Source organism: Anopheles bellator, chromosome X, assembly GCF_943735745.2.
Source record: "Anopheles bellator chromosome X, idAnoBellAS_SP24_06.2, whole genome shotgun sequence".
Classification (NCBI taxonomy): Eukaryota; Metazoa; Arthropoda; class Insecta; order Diptera; family Culicidae; genus Anopheles; species Anopheles bellator.
Genome location: NC_071287.1, coordinates 10,584,652 through 10,611,283, shown reverse-complemented (window position 1 = coordinate 10,611,283; position 26,632 = coordinate 10,584,652). Strand labels below are relative to the sequence as shown.

The following is a 26,632-nucleotide window of genomic DNA, read 5'->3' as shown; positions in this document are numbered from 1 at the left end:
GCCAGCCTGTTAGGTAAGCTTTACAATGTTTAAAAGAAATCCCTGTGCACATGGCGGCATGATGGCGACGAGGAGACAACGAGACCATTTTTGAAGCAGACGATGTCTCGAATGCTTCGTTTCTGTCATCCTTTGTGACAATTTTGATGTCAAAGTGGCGTTAAAGTTGCGAGCACAATTTGGCTCCAATCTCAGCTAAGCTAATAAGTGGATTAAAAATAATGAAGCCGATAAGAAGGCAAACTACAGACAAGCGATCACAGCAACAAAATCTGAAAATGTCTTAAAATCATCCGAGGAAACCACAAAACCACTCCTCTTTTGAAAGTAAATGGCGTACTCCTGCTAAAGCCCCAAGAAAAAAGCGAAGCTATTAAAAATTGTTTCGAAAAATCACATACAATAAAGCAATGCCGAACAAGTCCACTGGACAGAACGGTACAATCCACTGATAACGACTACAACAACAACGCCAGTTTAAACATAAATCCTCAAACCGTCCTGATTAAGTCCCGTGAGATCCAAAACATAATTCAAAACCTCCAAAACAAAAAGTCAGTAGGTTTGGATGAATCACTCAACCTACCTCCATGGCACAGCACAACAGACATCCACAAAATGGGAAACATCCCCACTTTCCACCAACACATAGTAAAGTTGACACAGAATTTCCATCAAAACAATAGAATAGTTATTAATACGGCCCGGTCCGTTCTTCTAGGATTAAAAAAAAATATAATAGTTCAGGTCACATAACTACCCTATCAACTGTAAATTAGTTAGGAAATAAGGCAAAAAATCTTAAGATAAAGAAGGAAGTAATTAAGTTAAGTTATTTTTAAGTTACTTAAAAACCAACCAGCGCCGGGATTTTCAAAGCAAAGTTTTCCTGCATCGACGTCTCCAGCCACCAACAAAGGTCGAATAACGAAAAATGCGTTACCACCAGGTTAGATTGTAAATTTATACGATAATGAGAAGAATAAAAATATACCCATCAAGAGCCAATTGGCAATCTACTAATATAAACCACCAAATCGAACGTGCAAAATATAATACTACTATTAAGAGAAGCGATCAACACGATGGAGAACCCGATCGGTTAGCCCGATCGATTTGGTCCACTTGGGTCCCAGTTGGCGGGACGCCGGCCGAGTCTTCGCGTGGGACATCTTCCGACTTTCCGACGTGGTACAGAATAGGGAGGGAGCTGAATGGGATGCTGGTACAGGCTTTCCTCCGAATCGCAGGGTGGATGGGTTGGCGCATTTGCAATCAGCCAAGTGCACCACTGGGGCCATGGTGCGCTGCGGACCGCTAACGTCACGTTCTGCAAGGGGTTCCTCCAAATTCTCCTGCGCGGCAGCCCTGCAAATGTGGCGTTTAGGGAGTCACTGTGCTAGAAAGCGTTCTGCACAGGAAAACCCTGCCCCGGAAAACCCCTCAACGACGGCGCACGCCGTGGACGACGGCTGGCATTCATTAGTGTGTACGTTCCTATTCCTTGGGATTTCCAGTGCAATTTTTCAGCAAAGCGAGAGAGCGAACCAGAGAGGCAGAAAGGGGGAAAAGAAAGAGAGACAAAGACAGAGAGCGAAAGAGGGAAAGAGAGAGAGACACTGCTAAGAGGCAGGTGAGGCAGATAGTTTACGACTTTTGGCGTAACTTTATTGGCGTCGGCTGGTTCGTGACCGGTAGCTCCCGGGGACCGCGATGCTTCACTTTTCACCAGCGAATGGTGCTGTTGCTTGCTGTTCGCGCTAGCAACTTGTATTATATTGCTGCCCTTGTTTGTTCCCGACGAAGATGAAGGAACAAGAGCCCTCGACGAGCGTCCCAGAAAGAAAGCGTTGGTCTGCAAAGCTTTTGGGTCAATGTCGATGTTCGATAAGAAACTTGTTCGGAGCCCGGACACCGGAGCAGCACTAGAGTGGGGACGGGTGTCTAGCAAAGCTCGCCAGGAGGAGGTTTAGATCATCGATTCTGGACGAGCGCTGAACGAACGGTATTTGACGAAGTATTTGTTTACTTACCAGGAAGTACCCAGGGAGACCGCCTTTCCAGGTCGTGTCCAGTCCGCGTCGCAACAGATCTTCCCTAGGCACAACTTCTTGGCCCCTAACCACAGCACAGTTGACCCACCCCGGACAGCACAACGCACAGGAGTCGGTTTTGGGTTTGTTGGGTTTTGTTCGGTTTTAATTTCACAAAGGTTTCGGTTTCGGTCACAGTGTACCAGTGTCATTCTATTACACAGTAATTGTTTGAGTTGTTCACCTGTTTTCTATTTGGGAGGGGCGGGGAATTTCTATTAAGCGTTCGGGGAAAGGAGTGTATCACATTGCCTGCCACGCGCCGCCCACTACAGCCTATCTGCAGCCCACTTCGCCCCCAGATGGCGCTGCCGATACGTGAGCGGGCGGGCACTTTACTCTAAATGGTGTTTCATTGTACTGTGTGTAAGTGTCGGGTGTGTGTCGGGTGTGTGTCGGGTGTATGTGTCGGCGTTTGTGTGCCTTCTAGTTCCGATGGTCAGCCAGGATCAGCGGCGGACGGGGCAGCGCCTCTGGCGCCTCTTGAAGATTCAAGGATTAGATATGAGGGTTGGGCAACTTCTAGACGCTACTCCTCGGGGAAGGTGTCCGGTCAATGTAATCGATGCTGTCGGAAGCGTGTTGGCCGGGGGCCACGGGAACGGTCATCGGGGCAGTACGGGGCAGCCCACAGGTGCAGTCGGCCGAGGTGGCCGGCTGTTCACTGATCGGCGCCAGTGACACGGCCGGCGTCGTCATTGTCGGCGGCGTCGGCGAGACGTGCGAGTTGGCCATCGCCTGGTCGAGCTCCCGCTGCCACTCGGACTCCTTCGCCTCCATCGCCTTGCGCCGTAGCTCCTTGTAACGGTTGTAGACCAGGAACTCCTTCAGCAGCTGGGTGTCCAGCTGGCTGTGGCAGAGCTGGCCGTCGCCGCCCTGCTGGAGCTCCCGGTGCACCGAGCGCTGCTTTGCCAGGCGCTTCTTCTTCTTGTGCAGGGGCTTCGTCTCCACGATCATCTCCTCCAGCTCCAGCGTCGGATCGCAGTTGAGGTGGTCCTTCGAAGGCTTGAACGGTGGGTTGGTGCGCTTGCCGAGCACCCGGTCGATATCCGTGCCCCGCAGCAGCTTCGTCAGCCGCAGCTCCTTCAGCGTGCTGATCCTGGCGCCCGGGTGCACGTTCAGCATCTATCGAAAGTGCAGGCAACAGCTGAGCGGGATGCAGGCTTATGCCCGGATCTTCCGTTTTCCGTTGGACTCACCTTGGTCAGTAGATCGACGAAGTGGTCACTCCAGCACGGTGGGTAGTGTGGTGGTGTGCTGAGAACGTTCTTCACCTCGCTCAGCGGTGTCGACGAGTGCACTATGAATGGCCGCGCACCGCAACGCATCTCGTACGCCACCACACCGAGGCTCCACCAGTCGACGGGATAGCTATACCCGGCTGAGAAAGAACGAGAGAGAGAGAGAGAGAGAGAGAGAAAGAGAGAGATACGATGAATGGAATGTTTCTCCAGTGTGGAGCACAGCTGACAAGACTTCTGGGACTGGGACAAGAGGCTGCGCTGCGTCAATCAATCGCGATTGATTCGCTTCCATGGAGTGGAATAAATTAATGAACAGTATCTCGGTAGATGCTCCCGTGCAAATGCTGGCTGGGCATGGGAGTAAAATTTGTGTTGGGTAACCATCGTTGCCCCCAAGAAGAGGAAAGAAGTTTCATGCTCAACATCTCTCAAACGATAACAACAATCAAATCGGACGAACAACACCAGACGAGCCTATTGAACCGTAAACATCTGTAAGAAAGGCATCTCGCACAACACTGTGTAAAGGCGGAGATGGAAATATCATAGGATGACATGGGTTGATTATTTCGCAGAATTACAGAATTCTCAGTAACTACCATAAAAAAGGACGAAAACTATGAAATCCCAACAGAAATAGAGATAGGAACTGCTATAGCTCAGCTCAAAAATAATAAAGCTGTTGGTATGGATGAAATATCGGAGGAATTACTCAAACATGGCGGTAACGGATTAGCCATTACGTTGCACACACCAATACTGAAAATCTGGACCCGAAGAATGGTGAAAGAGTATCTGATCAAATATTCTCCAAAAATGCATAACGGGGATATAACGTCGACTTCCGATCAAATTTTCGATGACTTCAAACAACCCTACGACAGTATAGAAAGAAACAGCCTATATACTGCTCTAGTGATAGTTGCATATGCGGACGACATTAATATCATGTCTCGGTCGCAACTGTTGCCCACAGAGATTTTTGTGCAACTGGACAGAGCAGCAGAACAGGCAGCTCTCGAAATAAACGAGGATAAAACAAAGATTAAAACACAGTCCCGCAGACAGCGCTCCCAAAGGCAAAACAACACAATTGCCGAATACAATTGTTGGAAGGACCTGCTCGGCTTTGGTGACTGGAAGAACAGGGCAGCGTGCCGAGATGACTGGAGAGGCCATGAGCGGCCATAGCCCGAATCGGAAGATCGCGCCAACTATGCTAATAATAATAAAATCGATCGAACTGGCCCAAACCCCTGGCAGCGCTGCGGGCCACACTCACTTACCGACTTCTTCTAAGGCACACATGAAAACTTCCGGGGCCATGTACGGCTTGGTACCGGACATGCTGCAGGCAAGTCCGTCCGGTGGCAGGCGAGTGGCGATGTTAAAGTCCGTAAGGTGAGCGTGTCCTGTCACAAGTAGATATCGATAGAGAGAGAGAGAGTGAGAAAGCAAGATAGTGGATATGTTAAGCGCGCTGACTGCAGGCCCTGATCGATAGCCCTGGACGTGAGGACTTGTTTGGATCGGATGTTTGGACCGAGCCATACTTCGGCTTCGAAAGTGGAACAATTAATTAGAATTACACGAAAGGCTAGCGCAAAGCCACACTCTAGTGGGTCATCCGACGGCGAAGACCGAGGCAACCACTAACGGATCCAAGCAGGCGTAGTTGCAGTGGGCGAGTTAATTGTCTAACTGTTGTCGGCCCCGGGCCCCCGCCATCCAAGTCGCTCCCGAAAAGCAGAAGAACCCCGGAGCGACCGACACTAACACAGCACGCTCAGGCTCAGGGTGGCTTGGTGGGCAATGGACGAAAACCTCGAGCAGCCGTTATTTGTGAACCTGTGCGAGCTGTTGCATAGAGTGCCAGCTGGCGTAATAAAATGCAAGGCAGTAAACACGCTGAAGGTACACAATCAAATAGTGCCAGCGGTACCAGGATTCCCTTGGTCCGTTCCCAGCCCCACCAGGGATCCGCATGAGCTTCACTTCACAGAGCGTTTATTTCGCAATTTTATGGTCCCCGAATGGACGACCCGGATACGCCAGAATCTGACTTGTATGCGCGCCGGCTATGGAAGGCCTGCCACGCCGAATATGACGCGCTCGGCGAGGCAATCAAACCGGGCAGCTAGGTATCGCGTCGGAGGCAACAGTGCGGGAGTGCGGTATGTTAAGACATCATAAGTGTCACAGTACGCGTCGTTGGACGTACTACTGCGTCCACGAGGAACGAGGGTATCATATGACTGGATCGACCCGTCGAACGTGGTGTTTTGGAAAATGTTCGTGTTTGACGTATAAGTTAACTTGCGAAATCCGCGAAGATTAGTACGTCATACCAAAAGCGATAGCGACCTGGAAAGCGTTCATTGTGGTATTTTTGAGAAAATTCTGTGATACTCTGATCGATTTGAAGCGTTGTCTTTAATACTGGCCAGGTATCGGGTTAAACGTTCGAAACCCTCGTCAATTCGTCAAACAGAAAATCATACGGCAGTCGGGAGTCATTTAAGCAGAGCGACAAGACACAAGGCCATTTAGTGAAGTGCCAAACCTAACACTGACAGAATGGCATAAGCAACCGATCTCGGCCCATTTCCGCGAAGCGCAAAGCGGACATGGGAAAACAGATCAACGGCGCGACTACTGAGTATCTGCTACACTGAACGACACTCATTATGTAAACGACTATGGAGACTAGAGACTGGAGGCGAAATTAAGGTCGCGCTGTGCGTCGTTGTGATTCAGATTCAGAAAAATGAATTGCGTTGTCCATCAAGATGGCATCAAGATGATGAAATTATATTCCGAGCGTGACGTGAACTGCTCGGAAACCTATCCTTTCATAGAGTATCCAAGGTATGTGAGGGCATGGTTCAGGTTAAAAACTGCACTTCCTCTATCGAAATGCACGGTTCGTTAAACACCTCTACATGGGTTCTCAGTTGGCGAACGGCACCAAATGGTACTGAATGGTACGCGATAAAAACAGCCACAATTTGACCACGGAAAACCGACTCCAACCGCTCCAGGTTTGTCGATCTATTCCAGTAAAATGCTGCCCGTAGTAAAATCGGTTTTTTTTATTTGCGCACATGCTTTTGAACGTGGAGTCGAAGCAAGTGCATGAGTAAAAAATCTGAGTTTTGAGTCAGTTTTTCTCTGTGTACATTGTACACTTACAAACCCTGGTTAATGAAAGTGGAGCGTTTGTGCACGTCGGACCCGAGTTTTGCTGGGTCGCTGGTGGCTCTACCACCATTATCACCATCGTGCAATCCCTTCCATTATCCCTTCCACGTGAACCAAGAGGGAACGGTTCCGTTCCAAAGTGTGGCAAACGAAAAAAAAGGGCGAATGAAGATTACCTACACACACAATTTTTGAAATTCTTCTTCTACAGGGCTTGCTGCAAAAGGCTGCCATGCCAGGCACTCGAGAGCGCTAGAGCGCAGTACCGCGCGCAGATGATTGGAAAAGATGGGAGTCCTATCTTCTCGCAGCTTCCGAGCACCCAATCGATCGGCAGAATCCATTATTTAACGCTTTGCTGCGACGGCGGCGGTGCGAATCCATCGGCAGATATTCGTTTCCGGGAAGCGGTTACCGCCTCTGGTGTGGTTTTTGGATGGTTTGGCCCAGGGCAGGGAAATAGTTGGTGGTGGTGGTGCATGATGGTACTGATGAAGAAACAATCACCCTGAGGATTTTGTTTTATAGTTGCCGATGCCTCACAGGAAGTCCATACTTTACTTTTCCCACAATGTACTAGTATCCTAAGAACGGAATAATGATTGTTACGTTTGTACCAGGAACTGTTACGCACATGCTTAAGGACGTGCCTGTCGTCCTGGGACAGCAAAACGCCGGTTCAGAGATGGAAACGAGTGACGGGCTATGCCCACTTTGATCCGCGCGTGAAAACTTTGAGAGAAAGTCTGCAAAAATAATGAGCGCTTCAAACTCGTCAGAAGCGGACCCCCGGAACATGGACTTGGACACGAGAGTCCCAGCAAGTCTTGCCTGTTCCTAGTTACTTTACTCTGAAATCGGTTCCACTTTCCACGAGTTGCAACGTTGCCTTTGAGGACCGTTACACGAACCGTTTCGATTTGCACAGACGAATGCAGCCAATTTCCGGTTCCGGTCCGAAGATGGCACGGATGGCCAAGAAGTCCGTCAATAGTGTGCTGTAACTGTAACCGCCGGCTTGAAACCGAAACCCCGCACACACAGTGATGTCAGTGACGGACGGCAAACGGAGTGTCATCCACACGACGACGCAATCAATTGCCGAAGGGTAACGCAATTACGGACACAGGGACAAATGGAGCCACAACTCCACCCCTTGCGTTGTGGGTTGGCCACAGGGGGCCAAACACTAATGGCCCTTAGCCACGACGAGGCGGCAGACTGGTTGGTGCTGTGGGTTGTGGAACCAAACCCTCAACAGCCGAGTGCGTTCGGGGACTGCAGAATGCTCTTCTTGGCAATTGGATTGAAGCCCGCAGCTCAGACCTGGGCTCAAACCCCGTTAGCCCGTGTTGGTTGGTGTGACATGAGGAAAGTTTTTAAGTATACCAGTAGTAGTATGGCAGCTCTTCTCTGTGAGCTGCGATCCCGTCAGGACGTGTGTCCTTTCTGCCCGTAGCCCACGGTGTGTAATTATAAAGGCAGTAGTACTTGGAAGATGATTATCAGTTCATATTTCTCGGCTCGCCTCGCCACGAAGCCACGAAGGCTTCGGTTCTGCCAAGGTTTTGAATCTTACCTTCCTCGTCCAGCAGAATGTTGTCCGGTTTGATGTCCCTGCAGGTACGTCCAGCGGGCAGTTCAGGCGAGGAAAGAAGGAAAGACACCAGAAAACAGTCTCATGAAATACCTAAATGAGCACACAGACACACACAAACAAACACCCAAAGCATGAGAATCATCTTCGTATTGATATGGATATCCTACTCTACGATGCATCTCTGCAGCCCACATTGCCTGCCGTTCTCATTTCCGGTGTGGAGCTCTTCAGGTCCACGCCTAAACCAGCAAATCACGGCAACTAAGTATATTGCTACGTCAATACACCGTCAAGGATCCCCCCCCCAGAGGATCGTGGTTCGGTGCACGTCATAGCAGAATGCCGAAAGGAATGTATAAGGTTGGCTAAAAAGTAATCCATTATTTTCACGGTAGATGACTTTAGTGATCGATATCTCGCGAAGTATCGGTCTTACAGTCAAGTTTAGGCTCGTTTGAAAGCTGAAACTTCCCACTTCAAAAAATGCTGTCACTAGTTTTCGTTTGTTCCATCCATTTGTGAGTTACAGTGTGTTAACGATAGAAGTCAACAACGAGAAAATTCGGTACATTTTACAGTAATTCTTTAAAAAAGGTGAACATTCAATTGAAATTTTGCATGGTGTTTATGATGCCAACACTCTAACCGCTAGTAGCGATAAATAACCGTTTCAGTTATTTTTTACGTTAAAGATGCACCTCATTCAGGTAGAACTGTTATTGAAAATGTCGATAAAATTACAGAAAAAAACAAAGTTGAACGGCCTGTTAGTAATCACAGCATCGTTCAGGTTCGGACTGGAGCTTAACTATCGAATAGTTTTAAGCCATTTGTAAAAAGTTGGATTCACAAAAAGCTCAATGTTCCGGTGCCACACCAATTAACACTAAAAAGCGTGATGGATCGAACTCTTATTTCCGTAATTTTGGCCAAACGGAATGAAATTAATCTATTTCTTAAACGGATAGGTATTGAGGATGAGAAATGGGACAATATACGACAATAGTGTGTGAAAATAGTCGTGGTCATATCTTGGTGCAGCAACTCAAACGGTGGTCAAACAACGACCAACGGCCAGGAAGGTTCTGCTGGGTATATGGTGGGACTTGAAAGGAATCGTTAATTATGAGTTGCTTCCGTGTAGCCAAACACTAACAGCGGTAAGAAATTGAGATCAAGAAAAGATTGTGAAAATGGATTGCTCGAGTTTTTCGCCAACAACGACCAAGCTTTCTATGAAATGCAGTGGAATTTATAGTTGACACAAATCGGGCAATTGGAAGAATCTTATCTAAAATTTCGAAGTAGACATAATGGATTACTTTTTCCCCAGCCTTATATTTATTTGAGAGATAGGAACAGCGCTCCACACAGGCAACCCGTCCCTGGTCGGACCCTAGCGGTCCCTGGAGTCGTCCTGGGCGGGGCACTACAGTGATCCTCATACTCGGGGCCGTTCTGGCCCCGGATTCATGCCAGGAGTGGAAATCAATTGACTGAAAACCCACCATAGAACATGGAAATGAGGTATCGGAGATGGGTGTTGCTACGAGGCCAGCAAGCTACGCTTTGCAACGTCGACGTCTTGCCGTGCCGTGTCCTTAGTGACGACGGTGCTTTTGACACGCGAAAGTTTCTTGGATCTAAGTAGGTTCGCCGTCAACAGAAGAACCGCGCGTTTCTAATGCAATTCTCGGTCGCTGAAATTAAATTATTGAAAGAGCGGCCGACGTTGAGAGCCAAGCGTCGAGCGCTACGGCAGTCGTGTTGAGCGCCACGGCTGCAAGTATGCTTTGGCTGCTTCGGGCCAACTACTGTATTCCTCACTCTATTGGTCTTCGTTTTCCAGTTCGCTCAGTCAACTCTTATGGATCTCGGAAGACGAATTGATTCAAATTTCCCCTTTCCGAATTCTTCCGTAGTCCATTTTTGTTTTGTTTCGCGCATCTACACTGTCTCAGTGTTCCAGTGTGCTTCTTTGGACTTCTGCAAAATGAATTAGTAGCACGCGCGGAAGCATAACAGAACCAGTCGTTGTGCGAACACCTAGAAGGCGAAGTGTGGCACGTGGTTAGTTAGCCATTCTAGCCGTCTAGTAACAACTGTCGTCAACAGTGTGATTGTTTAACAATAACAGTTATCGTTCGCCACCCTGTGGAGACGTTCGACAAACGTGCCGACAGCTCGCCCGCGTAACAGGCGGTTAAGCTACGATCCGCAGCAGAGACCATTATCTCTGGGCGCGGACCAGGGCGCGGAGACGTTCCAGGAAATGGATTGGGAACGAACGGGGCTCGAAGAGTTACGAAAGTGGTGCCGTTCACGGTGCTTCAAAAAGTGGTGGCATGCTCGGCGTCAAACGTGGTCGGTGTCGGTCTCGCGGGACGAGCCACTTATAAATAATCATCTTTATTAATAGGCCGACGCACCGACGACGGCAATGACGAAGACGAGGACGGCGACGACGATGTCAGGCGCCATCACCACGACCATAGACTACAGTGCGCACTGTGTATGGGTAAAAAGAATTTAATAATTTCGTAGAGAACTCACACATCCACTCGTGCGTAGTAATGTGGTCGTCATTGATCGCCGTCTGTGCCTATCGCCGTTGCGATATGAGATGAGATACCGCACGGAAGTGCTATCAGAAGCGACAGCCGTCATAAATGAGTGGTGTCATTAACAAACGTTGATGGAGAAGTGGGCTTTTTGGTCCCGCTAATGTGGCGCCTAGGCCCCTAAAGGCTTGCTTAGATTTCTCCTCGGTCTGGATGAACTTTTCGACTGGAGGTATCCGCATCCGTTTGTTGCTGTAATTAGATCCAGGTTCCGCGGTGTTCTCACATGGAACCTGGATGTTCTTTGTTCGCCTAGCGAGTGTTAGATGCCATATCGCATGAACGCAGGCACACGAGACAGGACTATAGCACCGGACCTTGGCCGATTTCACTCAACCACAAGACACCAAAATCTCAGGGTGCCGCTCGAGAGATCGCGGGGCGCTGTCACGCTGAAGTGGGCATACACGACTGACAACACTGACTGTCAGGAAGATAAAAATCAATCCATCGAAAGTACATGCTTATTTTTTTTCCATATAAATTTAGCAAGCGAATTATACCTCTACCTGGGAAAAATATCAACAAAGATAGTCAAAATGTATCATGGTCTTCTAGCATCATGTACCTAGGGCTGATAGTAGACAATAAACTTAACTACCGACCACATTTAGGAATCATACATACAAAAAAAACTAGACATACTCATCAAAATGCTTTACCCATTAATCAACAGAAAATCAAAACTAAACTTTTCAAATAAACTTCTCATATACAAAACTGTGTTCCTCCCTTTCTTAACCTATGCCTCTTCTCTGTGGTCGCAATGCTCGAAAACATAACTTCCAGTCAATGCATATCAGACTGAATAGAATTCTCAAAATGATCCTTAATTTACACACCAAAACCTTGCTGGCGCGCAAAGACAATCATTTGGAATGAACAAACTAAAAGAAGTCATAATCAATAGATGCAATAATTCTATCCACCCAACAATTGGAGAGCTAATTATCTGAAGTTCTTTAAAGTTAACTGGTTGTAAAATGTTGTTAGTTATTAGATATAAGTAGGATAAAATGACTCAATGCCACGTGGCATAACATATAATTTAAATAGATTGAATTCAAAACATTTTCATTTCAAGCATTTTTATACCATTGTGATCAAGCATTTATGTCTAGCAAAGTTCCAAGTTTAAAAAAAACCAAACCATGGACTGCCAGCCAGGAGCAGGTCCTAGTGGTCCTGTCCTGCCATTGACCTACTCTGTCGCCATGTAAAACTATTGCGACGTATGGCGCTCGAAAAAGCTTTTGTGCTGCGGGCGCTGCTGATAAATGCCGGTGATTAGGTGTTATATACGCGGGGCACATGGAGCATTTATTAACGTAGCTCTCTTTCTCTCTCCCTCTCTTTCTATCTATGTCTCTATCTCTGTCTCTCTCTCTCTCTAACGCGAACTAAGAGACACATGTAGACGCTTGCTCTGACAAGGCATGAGCAATATTAATTACAGCGACTACGGCACACATACAAACATACACGCACATGTTGCATGTTGTCCACTTAAAAGTCTAAGTTTATCTAGAGCTTCCTTCCTGCCACCCGCCCACACCTTATCAAAGCCACACTAAGGGGGAATGTCATATCCTCCGCAAGCCGCCCTACTTGTTGGTGCAACAGGCGGAAGCTATGCGATACACGGAGCAGTGTCCAAGTTGAGACGGCGCCTGACAGACCCCGAAGGGATACCGGTTGGGGGATGCATCGAAATTATTAAGTGTGGTGGCAGTTACTGTACCTGTGCAGGACCCGTTTCTTCTGCAAATAGTCCAGGGCCGACCCAAGCTCGCACACCAGCAACGCGACACTCGTCTCGGAAAACTCCACCTGTTGGGTGTTGGGCGATGGGTGGGTGTCGATCAAAAAATCTGTGTCCGGATGACGCAGGACTCCCTGGGCCTACGGAGTCTGGATCAGGGATCGATGGCTACCGGCTAACTTACCTGATGCTGCAGATGGTAACGCAGATCACCGCCGGCCAGCAGATCGCACACCATAAACAGATCCTCCTCGTCTAGGAGTCAAAGGACAACGGGCAACGTAGAATAAACATGTGGGGTGTACCAACGCTCTGTAGCCCTTTCTGCAGAGACTTGCAGTATCTATGAGGCCATATGACGCCAAGCACCTCGTAGCGTGGCGTGATGTGGGGACTCACCTTGGAAGGAAAACCAGAGATTGACCAGAAACGGATGCTCGAGCGAAGCGAGCAGCTCCACCTCCTTAAGCACACCGCCCAGTGCACCCCTCCCGATGCACATGCTGCGGCTGACGTACTTCATTGCGAACAGGTTACCGCTGTCCTTCTTTTGCACGATGCAGACCTGCGAAACGAAAATTCCTTCAATCACTGAGGCGAGAGATTTATTTTTCAATTACGTTCCTTCGTTCATTGTCTTCTGCTCCTCCTCACTGACTCGGAGGAGAGACTTCCTACCAAAAGGAGGTGAGTGACACCGACTTCCCGGACATCCCTATGGTATGATCCCTGGCCCAAGTTGTTATCTCATTACACAGTGGTTGGCGAAAAGAAGTTTAGCTCCTGAACATTTCAATAATATGTGTACATCTTCTTTTTGAATGGTTCTTTTGAGACGTTGAATATTAGATTGAGGTTCTAAGAGCAAAATTAAGGCGATAAAATGACATTTAGTGGTAATCTAGTAGACTGGAGCAACTATTTGAAGCCATAGGTCAATTTGAGCCCGGCGAAAACAAGCTTAGTTTAGCTTCCAACTTGAGGTTTTTAGCGCCAATTTCCTTCGCTTTGCTCAGTAGTAAAGCAACTGAAGAACATTTATTTTATTTATGAGCAATAATAACGTTATTTTTTTACATGTTTTTATAGTAAAAATGCAAAATTAGGGCTGAGAATCGCACGATACAGAATTCGCAAGACATCTTACTGTTTCTGAGCTTGTAATATGGCAGAATCGTCTAAATATTGCAAGGTAACCGACAAAGAACCTAAATTAGTCTGCTATTCTGACGGTTGAACGGGCTGAGTTACCGTATACATCTCACAAGGATGTAATAGGGATCGCACTGAATTGTGTTTGAGAACCTATATGAAGTAAATTAGTTATTAAATTTGAATATTAGTGGTGAAAATAATAGAGATATTGTACGAACTTTCCACAAAAGCGAGCAATCAGTCGGCAAAATAATCAAGCTGTATGAAAGTGAAGTTCGTGTTGAATGAAGAAGTTTTATTGGTGAAGATTTCATTGAACCGCAGGATAGTGCGGCAATTCACAAGCCAGAAGCAGTAATGCAGGATATCGTGGATGATAATACCAAAGTTTTAGGTTATTAACATCTTTGTTAACAGGCCAGGCAACAATTGAAAACATGTGGTTATTCATGATTCTTGGAGTATGCGAAAAAAAACCCACTCAATTGAATGCGCAAAATTAATTAACGCAATCTGGAGCACAAAAAAAATACCTGAGGACTGTAGAAAAGGCCACCTAACAAAACGACACATAACACATAACAAAAATCTTTTCGCCATGCACTGTATCTTCGCTACACGTTCCTCTCTTGATGAAATCTCGGTTCACTGTCATTCGTGGCGACGTGGTGAAAGACCCCCACACCTGGAAGATGGTTGAGGAATGGCCCACCTCCCTAGAATAACTCGGTTGATCCTAGACTACCGCAAGTGGTTTCGTTAAACAAACCTTTCGAAACCTGCAACTTGCACACCCCTGAACGTCGACACTCAATCGAAGTCTCGCTCGAAAAACACTTTTTCGGAGCAGCACACAGCGAAAACGTTTCACGTAAATGTAAACGCTCATCGCTCATCCAACATGCAACGAAACTTGTGCAAGATGGCATTGCAAATGTTATTTGCCAGCAAAAATAATAAAACACAAAATCAATTAAGAGTAAACCTTTGAGAGACGATTTGTCAATCGTTCAACAGAGAGCTCCCGAACGATGGAGGCGCCCAGTGGTTGACGAAAGCGCAGAAAGAACCGGATCCGGAAAACCGTAAGTGGTGGGGAAAAGATCGAACAAGGTGCGTGATTTTGCACGAAGTCGAGTAGAGCTGTGAGGAAAGGGAGTCACAGAAGCTCCTTGTGGCCGCGAAACTTTTTCTTTAAATCTTCGCCCTATAGGTGCTAATCCGACAGAAATAGCAAAGAAACAATGAAATTGAGAAAGACTCTGTGTGTGTGTGCGTGTGTGTGTGTGTGTGTGAGAGAGAGAGAGAGAGAGAGAGACAGAGAGAAAGAGAGAGACAGAGAGATAGAGAGGAATAAAATGTTTCGTGCACACGAACCGTCTGTGAAGGCAGTAGCGCTTACCACCAAAGTGCCCGATGCCCGGTGAGTCCGGGTGAGTGAATTATGGAGACATTGATGGCAGAAGTTGGCGGAGTTTCCCACCTCCACCGAGGGCTACTAGACCCCGTGGTCCGGGACCGAAGTTTCGAGTCCGACACTTTCCAGCAGTTCAACAACAAAAAATCCCCATCCCTCGGCGATGCTAGGTATGGTCCATTGCTTTTCATTAGGTTCTTTCGCCCGACTGAACTTGGAGCCCACATAAATCAGTGCGAGACTCCCACAGGACTCGCCGACGTTCGAGTTGCGGTGGCTTGTGGTTGGGCTTGGATACTTCACACAACACCGTTTGCGGTTGGGTTTGTGGCGTACAAAAACACGGATGCAAACAAGGAGCCCCGTGGCCTCGTTGGGGGCACGTTAAGGCTTGAGGCTGTCCCTGTTCCTGGAGGTGGCCACACACTGCAGAGTGCGGACACTCCGTTTGACACTGCCGATGACTGTCGACAACCTGTCAGTCAGGTGCAATACCAACGATCCGTCAGCCCAGCCCACAGACACATCCAACTTCCGAGACACATCCATCCAACAGAAGTCCCGATGCTGTCTACTTGCTGCGTGTTGGTGTGTGTATGTTGAACTTGAGGCAAAAGCAAAACACCATAACAACCACGAGGTCCGGTGCGGTGGTCCTCCACTACCACCTAGCCTACTTCGAACCCAGCTCGGAGCTCCACTAGGAACACGCAACAGTTCATTAGTTCAACAATGGTCCAATGGTTGTATAGCAACCCAGTCCCCCCATTGAAAGGGGTGTTCGGAGAGCGGTTCAAGAGCCTGTCGGAGAAGGAAGTGCCCTGGACCTTACATCGCACACTCCTACGGCGAGCTACGTCTACCTCGAGAGACACGCCACTGTCTTGTGAGGGTGTGGATAGTGAGGTGTTCCACTTTCCACCGTTGACGTCAGAGTCGGCTGTAACGTGCGTAGCATAGCCGTCATGACACTAGCACTTCAGCAGCGCTGGCCGGGTTCTTGCTATGTTGTTGGCCGTTTCCTTTGGCCGCTCGGCACAGAGGTAAGATACAAGCTGAGATAGGCATAACCGGCCTCGTTTAAGTTGAGTGAGTGTGGAACATGCGGAGGACACTCGAGCACATCGAGCACCGCTTAGTGCCTGAGTTGCTGATTTCCTGCCTGACTGGCTGCCTCAATGACTGCGACTTCGTACGGCACAAACACAGAACTGACTGCTGCAAACTTGCGAACCGTGTACCGGAGACCCAAGCACACCGCCACTGCTGGCGTGAATCAGATGCCAAGACTATGAGGCTACGACTACGAGCCGACACGGCCGAGACAGACAGGCGGACAGACGGACGGACGGACGGACGGACGGACTCGGGAACCAGACATGGCCTGTCGGGGGTAAAGTCTGTCAAAAAGTCAGTACGGTCGGCCGCCCAGAACGCGTCACTTACCTTGCCGAAGCTGCCCTTGCCAATGTTGCGCAGTATTTGAAAATGGTCGAAGTTCACTGTAAAGAAGCAGAAGAGCAGAGAGTCAAATCGGGCAACGAACCAGCGCCAAAAGAAGTGGAGTTGGTAGCGACGACGACGATTGGAAAGCCATAACGAAGTCTGCTACAGAGAACCCTATCCAGGACCCTTATCGACGGTAGTGCAAATACCTTACAGTACCTGTACGAGGTGTGTTCAAAACAGTTCCCCCAGATCTCTCTGGGCTCTCTGTGATTTTTTCCTGTTTCCAAAAGTCAAATTACCGCTTCGTGGTTCGTTACTTTTGGAGTAGGCAAAATTCGACGAAGAGCCAAAACTTGTCAAAGCAAAACACCTGCCAACAATTAACAAATTACTCCGAAATGGTCTAACTTGTCACCATAAGTGAGTAACATGAGCAGCAACCTACATACGAGGTATGTTCAAAAGTTTTTGCAACTTTTGTATGTCCACGGCCTACGTACCATATCCGATTTTCGTCGATCCGATCATTGATTTCGATGATCGACGATGAGCCAAATCTTGTCCAAGCTAAACAGCTGTCAAAAATTGATTGTGTAGCAACCCAAGGCGCCACCAAAAATTCGGCAGCGGTAAAAAATTTGTTTTAATGTAGCCACTAGAAAATCGAAAATCGAATACACGTAGCATGCGGAAATTCAAAAGTTGCAAAAATTTTTGAACACACCTCGTAAGTAGCCTGCATAAATACAGAATCATCAGAACACTTTTTGAACACACCTTAGCCGGACCTGCCGGACGTGTGTGGACAAATCAATAAGTGAACACCGTGAAAATCCTGCCTGAAGAACCAATAGACGGTTTGAATATGCAACGACGTCCAGCGCCCGCCCAACACTGGCGCAAGTCTGGGGCTTGAGAATGTTTCGTGAGGCTTTCAAGGCGCTCCTAAGTAAACTCATTTACTCCTATGCTGGGGCCCTTTGAGTTTTGGGGACTGGCATTGTGGAAGGAAATCAACAGCACTGTCGTCGTCATGAAAGGTGGAGGCCAAGTAACAACTAATCAGGGTTGAGTAACACTACCTAGTGCAGGTGGGGCCTATAAGAGTTACACTCCTGTGACACCGACAAAGTGTCGAGGTCACGAAGGTGGCGTCGGTTCGAAAACCGAATCCCAGAGAATACACTAATGAGCGCGCTCGGGGCACTCGGGAGCCCTCAGCTACTCTTTGCCTTCGACTACTGGACGATGCGGTTTAGACGGAGGCCCGCTGAGCAGGTCACTAGGGACGAGCGAAGGGCGAAGTGTTCGACCCACCGGACTGCCCAGGGACGCCTACGACTGGAAGGAAGGCCAAAGGCGAGGCATCGGTTTGCTCGGTGCCATTGGGTCAGCGCGAGGGTTGGTCTACATTGCTCGTTCCCTATCGAAAACCTGATCCTGATTGTTGCAGCAGCACTAATTCAAGCTCCACTAATTACTGCTGGCTGTCTATACTCCAGGGTTATCCATTTCGTAGTTTCAAAAACAAACTTTAAAGAGAGCACATGAAGGTTCTACTGGGTATATGGTGGGTCTTGAAAGGACCGAAAGACGTTTTTCGCCAATAACGACCAAAATTTCTGCAAGGGAAGCAGGTTCATAAGAACTTACATTTGAGAAAACAACACATTTTCCAAAAACAGGTGCATATTTGATGCAAATCCGACAATTTAAAGCATCTTAAAAGTTTTGAATGTCACCCAAAAATAATGGATGACTATTTCCCCAACCTTATAATAAGGCTGTCTAAAAAGTCATGGACGTTTTTCACGACAGATGCCTTCAGTGATCGATATCTCGTAAAGTATCAATCGTAAAGTTTAAGCTCGTTTTAAAGCTAATACCTTACACTTAAAACATGGCTTTCACTGTTTTTTGTTTGTTCCTTTCGTTTGTGAGTTACAGGGTGTTAACAATGGAAGTCAACGAAAAGAAGATTCGATACATTTTAAAAATTTTCTTTCAACAACGCGACAATTCAAGCTAGATTGCTGATGGTGTTTTTGCATGGTGTTTATAATACCAATACTCTAACAGCTAGTTGTGATAAATTTTGGTTTCGTCGACCCGTTTCAGTTATTTTTGATGTTAAAGATGCACCTCGCACAGGCAGACACGGCATCGAAAATGTCGATAAAATAACAGAAATAATCAAAGTTGATCGGCATGTTAGTAATCAGAGCATCGGCCAAAAGCTAGAGATCAATCATCAAACAGCTTAAAGCCATTTGCGCAAAGCTGGATTCACAAAGAAGCTCGATGTTTAGGCGCCACGGCGTGGGCGTGGTGAAGCAGTTTAACCGGTGGCTATAGCAAGAAAAACGGCTAGGAATGTTGTACTGGGTATATGGTGGGACTTGAAAGGAATCTTTCATTATGAGTTGCTTTCGTATGGCTAAACACTACATTTGGATCTCTACTGTCAAGAACTACACCGTTGGAAGCTAGCGATCGGCCAACAGAAAAGGTGTTGTATTCCACTAGGGCAACGAAATGTTACGCAAGTCTTTAATGATTCGCCAGGAAGTCCGGGGGCTTGGTTGGAAGGATTTAATGCATTCACCGTACAGTTTGGATTTTGTACAAAGCGATTGATACCTTTTTCGTGCATTACAAAATTTCCTGAGTGATGAAAAACTGAGCTCAAAAAAGGGTGGTAACAATGAATTCCTCGAGTTTTTAGCCAATAACGACTACGTTTTCTACAAAGTATTTTTAAAAAGGACAACAAATTTTCCAACAAAATTGTGCGTATTTGACGCAAATCGGAAAACCGAAAATATCTTAAATAAAGTTTTGAAATTCATACAAAAAACGTCCACGACTTTTTAGACAGCCTTACATATTTATCCAACCGTTGGATAAATCAGCAGAGGCGTTCAAAAACTGCCAAGTGCCAGTGCCCTGAGTTTTCGGAAAACTACTAGATGGATGGAAACCTGTGCTTTCTTCTACCCCATCCCCCCGCCATCCTCTAACTTACCGTCCTCTTCCGACAGCAGGCTCGCATCGTGCCGGGACGACGAATTGACACCCATCCTTGCCGAGACCGATCTAGGCCGCCGGGCGATCTTCCGGAAGTCAGGGCCACTCTGCGTACGGTCCTCCGCACTCGGTGAAGTGTCAGTGTACAAAGGGTTCGGGTTCACTGTTCATCCGGTTGACATCCGGCCGGCCTCTGCCGGTTCAGCTCAGCCAGTTGTAGGTCACCAGTCAGTGCCGTGCCTTCCACTGCCGCTATCTCGTACCTCGTAACACGATCCCAGGCCAGGCGATGTGACTGATACCGCGCACGAACTGACACGCGATTCAACCCCTCCGCGCGATATCGGCGGGCGAGCCGAGTCCGGCGACTCTCTTTTGGGTATTTTTGCGTGCACGGTACACGTTTTTTTATGAGTCTTTTCACAGCTCCCGACCCGACGAGCACCACACTTTGCACCAGAAACTCGCTAATCGATTGGCCTTACACACGAATGCGCCATTTGGTTTGGGCAGGCTTTCCCGGGCGGCTTTCCCAGTTCAGATCGCTAAACCACGCTAGCGCATTTATTTAATTTACATTAATTCACCGTGCCGCACGCAACTTCGTGCCCATCCTACGACTCCTGCATGGCTGCAAGCGAACGGAGCAGAGTTGCAACGAAACGAACGGAACGAAAATGATGAGACTTCGGTCGGGTGTGGGCTTAGAAGCACCCCGCGGGGTGGGTCTGCAATTAACGAGTCCCGGTCGAGGTATGGTTTATTGACACTTCCATTCCCGGTCGGGTATCTGGAAGCGTCCCAAGCGCGTGGGTCTTCCCTCTACCATACAGCTCTGTCCCAGTGTATCTATAATGATGTAAGCGCTCGACTAGCTTCCGGCTTCCTGGACTGGCTGGCTAGTGCACTTCGCGATCGCTTTCGCGCAATACACAACTGTGCATGGTGATGACCGCCACCAATTTGGACGTCCTCTCGTCTATGGACTATGTTTAACAAGCGAGTGTAGCTATATGAATGTTGCTAGTTTTGCTGTTTTTGCAACATTACCTGTTTTGACAGATACATAATTTAAGGTCGAAAAAAAAACGTCCATTTAGTTTGCAACCGATCTTTGAAAGACTTAGACCATGTCAACATTTGTGTCTGAAAATAGCGTTTTGCGGAGATTATTATGTTTCTGCTTTCTGTTGAAGAAAACTGCTACAAAATCGCATCAAATGATTGCCGGACCTTGTTTTTGGAATATCGCAGTGCTTTTAGCGGTTTAAGAAATTAAAAAATGCCAATTTTGGCTTAACAACGAAACAGCGACGGAGAACTGTAAAAACTATATATAAAAAGGTGTGATGCATCACAGCCTCTTACAACTTGATGAAAACGTTTATTTAGATCGCTAAACCGACAACAAATGATCAATTTGAACCATACATTGATCAAAAGAGGGCCAAAATACCGTTTTTTTCTGGTGCGCCATGGAGGCGCCAGGTAGAGCTCAATGGTCACTGAACCTGTCACCTTCATGACCCACAAAGCAAAACTCGTTCAGGATACCATCAAAACACTTGACTCACGGGAGCTGCTATCCCCTCCCGCTGTATTCACCAAACTTGGCTCTTTCCGAATTGGTTTGCTGCAAAAGACGAAGAATTCTTTCGTCTGGGAATCCACGATTTAGCAGATAGATAGGAGAAATGTATGTCTAGCGATGGCTCACACTTTGCATAAAATAGAATTTTACGTTTCAATGTAGCGAACATTTGATTTCTTTGAAAATCGTCCGGTTTTATAGTTGTAGACCTGGTTAAACGACGGCCAGGCCACGTGTCATCTAGTGAAGCACCAGGCGTCTCCAGCGCGAACGCGACGGGGAACCGTAAGACCGTCTCTAGAGTACGGGGAATCTCGTACAAGATCATGGTCGCTACATGCTCGTCGGCCCAGTCTAGCCCAACCTTGCCGGATCGGATGCAGCTTGGTCTCCTTCCGCAGCTATCTCTGCTATCACTGTAAAGTCAACGGTCACGGAACCACTTCACGGTCGCACGGGATCCGATCGCATCTTACGGTTACGAACGAGGAGCAAAAACACATACCACTTGGTTGCTGCGATCTCGGTACGTTGTTTAGACTTACCTGTTGCCCGCCGAACGATGGTCTCCCATCCACCCCCGGGGGAGCTTTACTCTTTAACTCGCCCGCTACCACTCGGTGCAGCCCGGGGCAGGCACATAGTTGATTGATTGTAGTGATTGACCGGCTGATTGAACGCCCTCGAACAGGTACTCCCATACACAGGCTAGGCACGTTTTCGTTTTCTACGCTACGCCACGAATATTGCGCGATTCGCACGGCGTGCAACAGCACCAGCGTAACGTGTACTCCCCAAAACAGTCCGGCCACTCTGACAACTGACGAACCAGGCCACGGATACGAAGCGTTCGGTCAGAGCGTTCCGATGTCCCACTCTCCTCGGTTAAAGCGATGGTCTACTACTGAACAGCACCCGAGACATGCCGTCTTCGGCAACGCGTGCCAACACTAATCCCTTCTCTCGGCGCGGCTTCCACTGGCGGCTCGTGGCCCGATGCTCTATCCTAAGAGTCCGAAGTCCGAAGCGCAACCGACCGGATCTCTTCGCCCGTCTTCGGCCACACCTCGGCTCGGACTCGGCTCTTCCGATTCCGACTTCCCGAGTGCGGATTTTCCTGAGCAGACACACACCGGCAAAACTCTTGGAATCGAATTTCGTGCATTCAAAAACCGGCTACAGCTGTCGGGCCAGCAACCATCCCGGGCGATGGGCAGCTTCCAAGGGAAACGCCAGTATCGACGCTGCAGGTGCATGTACTCGTACGATGAGGCCAATTTCTGGATCCACTGCACTGGACCCACACAAGCCGCTGTAGAGGCAACAGGCAGGATTGGCAAAAGTAATCGTATTAACCAGTTGAGTGAAGGTTCAATTGTTTTAAGTGATCTCGCGGACACATACCCCAACTTCGGCTTCGAAGTTGACGCTTACGGAAACCGTTGAACCGATCGACTACTACTAGGGTGTATAGTATGTTTTGTCGTTCGATACCACAGGGCGCTGTTACGGACCTGTTTTTTTTTGTTATATTACTACACTCTTCATATGAACGTATGCGATGTTTCATTTAAATCGGTCTCTTAATTGTTTTTCTACAAGCCATTTAGTATCGTTATCGTCGAGTATTTCTTACAATGGAAAAAGTCAAGTATCGTGCAGTGATTGAGTTTTTATTTTTGGAACTTTCTAAAGCAAAGGAGATTTATGAACGAATGTGGAAAGTGTATAAGGACTCTTCGCCTTTAATTAGAAAATAAAAAGGGGGGTTTCTGAGTTTCAACGTGGTCGTACTAGCCTTCAAGACGATCAAAACACAAACACAACACCTGAAATTATAGAAAATATACAGGATGTCGTATAGGAAAATCGTCGAATCACTGTTAGAGATTTAGTATAAGGCCTAGCCATCTCATTGAGCAGTATAACCAATATTTTGACTGAATTATTCGGTTTCACAAACTTGTTTGCAAAATGGGTGCCGCATTCGCTAAAATTGGAACAAAAATGCATACGAATGCAATTTTCTCAACAACATTTAGAGATTTTCGAAAGGATAAAGTGGATTTGGTGTATTTGAATCATCACTGTGGATAAGACTTGGGTGTATGTATGATCCTGAGTCAAAACAAGAGAATAAGGAGTGGTGTGAACCTGGTTCTTCGCCTCTGCAACGAGTTCGTGTCCACCCGAAAAGGTGTTAGCATCAGTTTTTGGGATGCGAATGAAATTTTGTTAAATGATTACTTACAAATTGATAAAACAATAAATTTTGGACTAACTGAAAGAGAAAATTTGTGAAAAAAAGACCCGGTTTGAAGAAGAAAAAACATCTTCTTTCATCAGAAGAATGCACGCGGTCACAAGAGCACTTTGAAAATGGCAAAAATTCATGAATTAAGTTCGAATTGGAGTATTAACCGTATTCACCACATTTGGTCCCTAGCGACTTCCATCTGTTTCCAGATCTAAAAAAAATCATGCTTCGAAAGCGTTTTTCATCGGCGATGATGTCGTCATAGCAGCTGTGGAAGCGTATTTTGAAGACCCTCCAGAATCTCACTTCAAGGAAGGAATTTTTAAATTGGAGTCCCGTTGGAACTGATGTTGGTATTGACGTTCAGGGAGACCATACTGAATGATAAAGTGTGTTTTAAACCATAAAAATGTATCCTTCATATCAAACGACAAAACTTAGTATACACCCTAGTATAATGCTCTCAAACGGACACGAGAGGTTATGCTACTACCTGGCGACAGCCGAGACCTGGCAGAGAATATCTCTTCTCTCTAAGTGAACTCCGAATTCAGAATGGTGTGTGAGCGTAATGCAGCCAGAGAAATAACTAATAATAATAATGCAGCCAGAGAAATAACTAACTAATTGTAGGCCTGTTGGTTTTAATTGCAGGCCAGATCCACTGGGTCCAGCTGTGGATGCCGGATAAGAAACTGCTAACCGTTTTTACTTATGTATCTTTTTAAAACTAGTGCTAAAGCCTGCCCCACTTAGAATCCGGAAAAGTTGTATGTCTTCTAGCAGTGCCTCTGGTGGTCGGATTTCAAATATTTTGACAGCTATGTCTTAAGTAAATTTTTCATCTTGGTACGCGAAGATTATAGAAAGTTATGCTTAATGGAACTCAAAAGAAGAAAAATAACTCTGCACACTCACGTCGAGAACGTGGTCTGCTTTAAAAATCTCAAAAACACAAAAATTCGCAAAATCAACGGGATATGCTGTGCTTTGCCGTTTTCGGGAACCCAATACCGTAGACCGACAGATTCAGAGTAGACGTCGTAGTGGAAAATACGACCGGCAGCTGAAGTGGAAAGTTTTGAGATCGTTCAAGGCAAATCCTGGACTTTCGGTTCGGGATATTGCAAAAGAAAAAAAATGCCAGCAGAAGTACTGCGCAGAAGATTTTTTTTCCTTGCATGTAAGCATCCAAAAAGAACACTTAAACAAAATCTAGTCATTAAAACACGCGCTAGAAAGTTGTACGAGAAGGGTCTGACGAGGTACAAAGGATGCTTGCTTGTGGACGACGAAACATACGTGAAAATTGATTTTGGACAGCTTCCTGGACCAAGATTGTATCTCGCTACGCCACAGGGAGATGTACCCTCCAAGTTCTAATTTGTATTCGCCAATTAATTTGCACCAAAATTAATGATATGACAAGGAATTTGCACCTGTGGACGGAAATCAAGTTTTTCATCACAAACACGACGATGAACTCAACTCTATACAAGGAAGAGTGCCTCAAAAAGCGAGTTCTATCATTTATAAAGTCACACAAACGTTCGGTTAAGTTTTGACCTGATTTGGAAAGCTGCCACTATAGCAGGGAGGTAGTTCAGTGCTACTGTGACAATAAGGTGGATTTCTTCGTAAAGTATATCAACCCACCAAATTGCCCTAAATTCCGCCCAATCGAAAATTATTGGGCAACAATCAATAGGAAGTTGAAAAAGACTGGAAAGGTGATGCGGGATGCTGCAGAGATAGCCAGACATTCGAACAAATTAGCCACTTAAGTGGACCATAAGATTTTGCAGAAAATAATGGCGCGCATTCCAAAGAAAGTTCGCGATTTCATCCGACGATCGACATAATAAATTTCTGAAATTTTTCTCTCAAAGTGCAATAAAATACCTTTTATTTGACACCTTGACATGTTTCCTAAGTTAAACCAATCGCGAGATACAGCTAATTCAATTGTTCCGGATTCTAAGTGGGACAGGCTTTAGTTGTTGATACAAATCCACCCATGTGTTCTACGAAACATAGCATTCAAATCACTTCCCAAGTCGACTCCCAATAAATAAAGCAGTGCATTGAATTTGTTGATGCCCAATGACGAGTACTCGGAAGAGTTATTGCTTATGCTTTTGGGATTCCACCGCAACCAGCCAGCCCAAGGCACCAAAACTACAAGTTGACACCATTCCTTTTCTCCAGGTTTCGAACGAGACGCCTACTCTGCGTCCAACGCAAAACCGGTCGGCTACGAGTCATCTATTGAGTGACAAAATTTTGCGTAACGAAAAATTCCTGCGGTTATGTATTCTAAAGTAGTTCGCCAAAAAGTACCCACAAACCTTGCGTTGGTGACGCTGCTAGAAGTAGGACGTGGTAACCTGTAGCAGCACAACCAGCGCGAACACATGCCGCAAGCCTTTAATTTGAGCGTCACCGGCCCTAGCAAATGAAAGTATCGAACGGAATGGAAAGGAAGGACCCCACCAACGAAAACGAAAACGGTTCACAAAGGTCAAAGAAAATCGGTGTTCCTATTTGGTGCCTAGAAAGCGGATGAACGAACGAATTATGGGAGGCTACCACACCATGACTGTGGGAGTTGGTGGTAGTGTAGTGTTGATGTGCGGCTATGAATTTGAATAAGTTGTGGCGAGCCCAAGGAGGTGGTCCAGATTTACACCACGCAACCCAATCAATAATTCCAGACGCGAGACCAGGGGACCCTTGCTACCGGACCGTGCTCTGACCTTCGGTCACTGCGGATGTTTGAAACACTACCCGGGTTCCGGTACGGGGTGTATGGCGCACAGGCGCTAAATTTGATTCGGCGACGTATGAAGGAAGGAGGACCAATGTCATGGGCCGGGCAGCTTATTAGAATTCGAGAGGCGCTTCTCAAAGTTCATGTTGTTCGTCCAAGTACTATGTGCCACAACGTTTTCATGCGGCCCTCGTAGCACAATCTATTACAAACTGGCATGCCGTGTTACCACTACCACCATTACCTACCCAGACCGAGAAGCCACGAAGCGACGGTAGTCGTGGGCGCTGTTACCCGTGGTTGTCGCGTTCGTCACCGCATCGGTCACTCGCCATCGCCATCCAACGAGAGAAACCTCCATATCAACCGCCACTCACAATTACGTCTTCCATGCGGTTGATGGTGGACGATAGGCGTAGCGGGCAGTCGCGGTTACGTCGCGGAT

The 26,632-nt window shown here is 47.1% G+C and overlaps 1 protein-coding gene across 1 annotated transcript; it reads right to left on the bottom strand.

The window, feature by feature from the left end:
* Nucleotides 1–2,615: 2,615 nt before the first annotated feature.
* LOC131213731 (serine/threonine-protein kinase 32A) lies at nt 2,616–19,622 on the bottom strand. Its single transcript, XM_058207846.1, has 9 exons — nt 19,568–19,622; nt 16,540–16,595; nt 12,921–13,086; nt 12,706–12,776; nt 12,501–12,589; nt 8,118–8,155; nt 4,624–4,749; nt 3,293–3,474; nt 2,616–3,218 (listed from the first exon to the last, which is right to left on the bottom strand). The coding sequence occupies exons 1-9, from the start codon at nt 19,620–19,622 to the stop codon at nt 2,616–2,618; spliced, it is 1,386 nt and encodes a 461-aa protein (XP_058063829.1).
* Nucleotides 19,623–26,632: the final 7,010 nt, after the last annotated feature.